Source organism: Branchiostoma floridae, chromosome 9 (genome assembly GCF_000003815.2).
Source record: "Branchiostoma floridae strain S238N-H82 chromosome 9, Bfl_VNyyK, whole genome shotgun sequence".
Classification (NCBI taxonomy): Eukaryota; Metazoa; Chordata; class Leptocardii; order Amphioxiformes; family Branchiostomatidae; genus Branchiostoma; species Branchiostoma floridae.
This window is the reverse complement of record NC_049987.1, coordinates 3,651,839-3,653,071: the sequence shown is the minus strand read 5'-3', so window position 1 is coordinate 3,653,071 and position 1,233 is coordinate 3,651,839. Positions and strand designations below refer to the sequence as shown.

Below are 1,233 nucleotides of genomic sequence, written 5' to 3'. Positions count from 1 at the left end.
AAAAAAAACAAATCAAAAAAAAGTGAGAGGACGGCAGTGCAGCATGGAAGAGGCATCTGCCAGTCCCTAGTCAGCATTGGGTCCCCAAGCCAGTCAGTTCCAAGATGGTCTGGTATCCTCGAAGGCTTCTAGGATAAAAGCAAATCCCAGATTGTTTTCTTTCCAAAAAGCGCTTTGTAATATCCAGAACACGTCGCAAGCGAAGGATCGCAATCTGGATGTTAAAGATGTCCTCTGATCGGGCACACTCTTGATAAACATATCCAGTATAATTGCTCTTGTGACCCGCGACGTTATTTTGGATGGAGCAAATGTGTATCAAAAATTGCCCTTTGCTCTCTACGTGTTACTGGAGCCGACACAGCTAAGTATCGCTATCTCAAACCAAACCAAACCAAACAAACAAAAGAAACTCCGCGCGGGGAGAACAAAGATGGCGGCCTTCTGACTATGAAAAACCACATGCAAGATAGTGTCCGCCTCCTAAGACACACACTAAGCTCCTCCCACATGTGCACGTTCTGGATAAACACGTTGGCTTATTCTGAATGCGCTTCGACAGAAGTGCATTTAGGATATCTAGAACGCGCTCCTCGCTTGCGACGTGTTCCGGATATTCCAGAAGCGCTTTTGGGATAGAAGACAATCTGGGATGCAGGCCTATCCCTGATGTGCTTCTATCCCAGAAGCGCTTTTGGTATAGAAGACATTCTGGGATATAGCACTGTTGAAGCAGGCCTGAAAAGCCGTATTTCTAGTTTGTTCCAGACTACATTTTTCTCTGTTTTCCATGTAGTTGATGGCGACTGGTCTAACTGGAGCCCATGGTCTGACTGCAGCGTGACGTGTGGAAATGGTACCAAGAGTCGGGACCGAAGCTGCACCGATCCGGCACCAAAGAACGGCGGAGCGGAGTGTGATGGAGATCCTGAGCAGACAAAGGGATGCAACTCGGAAGTTTCCTGTCCAGGTAACTCTAAGTTCTATTGTTTTTCATGTATTTGTATTTCTTAGCTCTCATCTTTAAATAGTTATATCATTAATGGAAAAAGCAAAGATACATAATGTCTGTGCCATTTTTAATCAGATAATCAAATATTTTTCATGAAAGCTTTTAATACTGCATCAACGCATAGCGATAATAGACATACTATTAATAGCATTTATGTACTACCCTTCAAGAGCCCTCTGTAAGCCATTGATGAGAAAAATCAGAATTGTCGCTGTTGTAGC

General features: G+C 43.9%; 1 protein-coding gene across 1 annotated transcript in view; it reads left to right on the top strand.

Annotated features, from left to right (window-relative positions):
* Window positions 1-1,233, top strand: part of LOC118422984 (coadhesin-like) — a 10,341-nt gene that overhangs the window by 3,565 nt on the left and 5,543 nt on the right. The window contains exon 3 of the mRNA XM_035830879.1: window positions 797-970. Coding sequence (XP_035686772.1) covers window positions 797-970 — 174 coding nt within the window. The remainder of the gene's footprint in view (window positions 1-796; window positions 971-1,233) is intronic.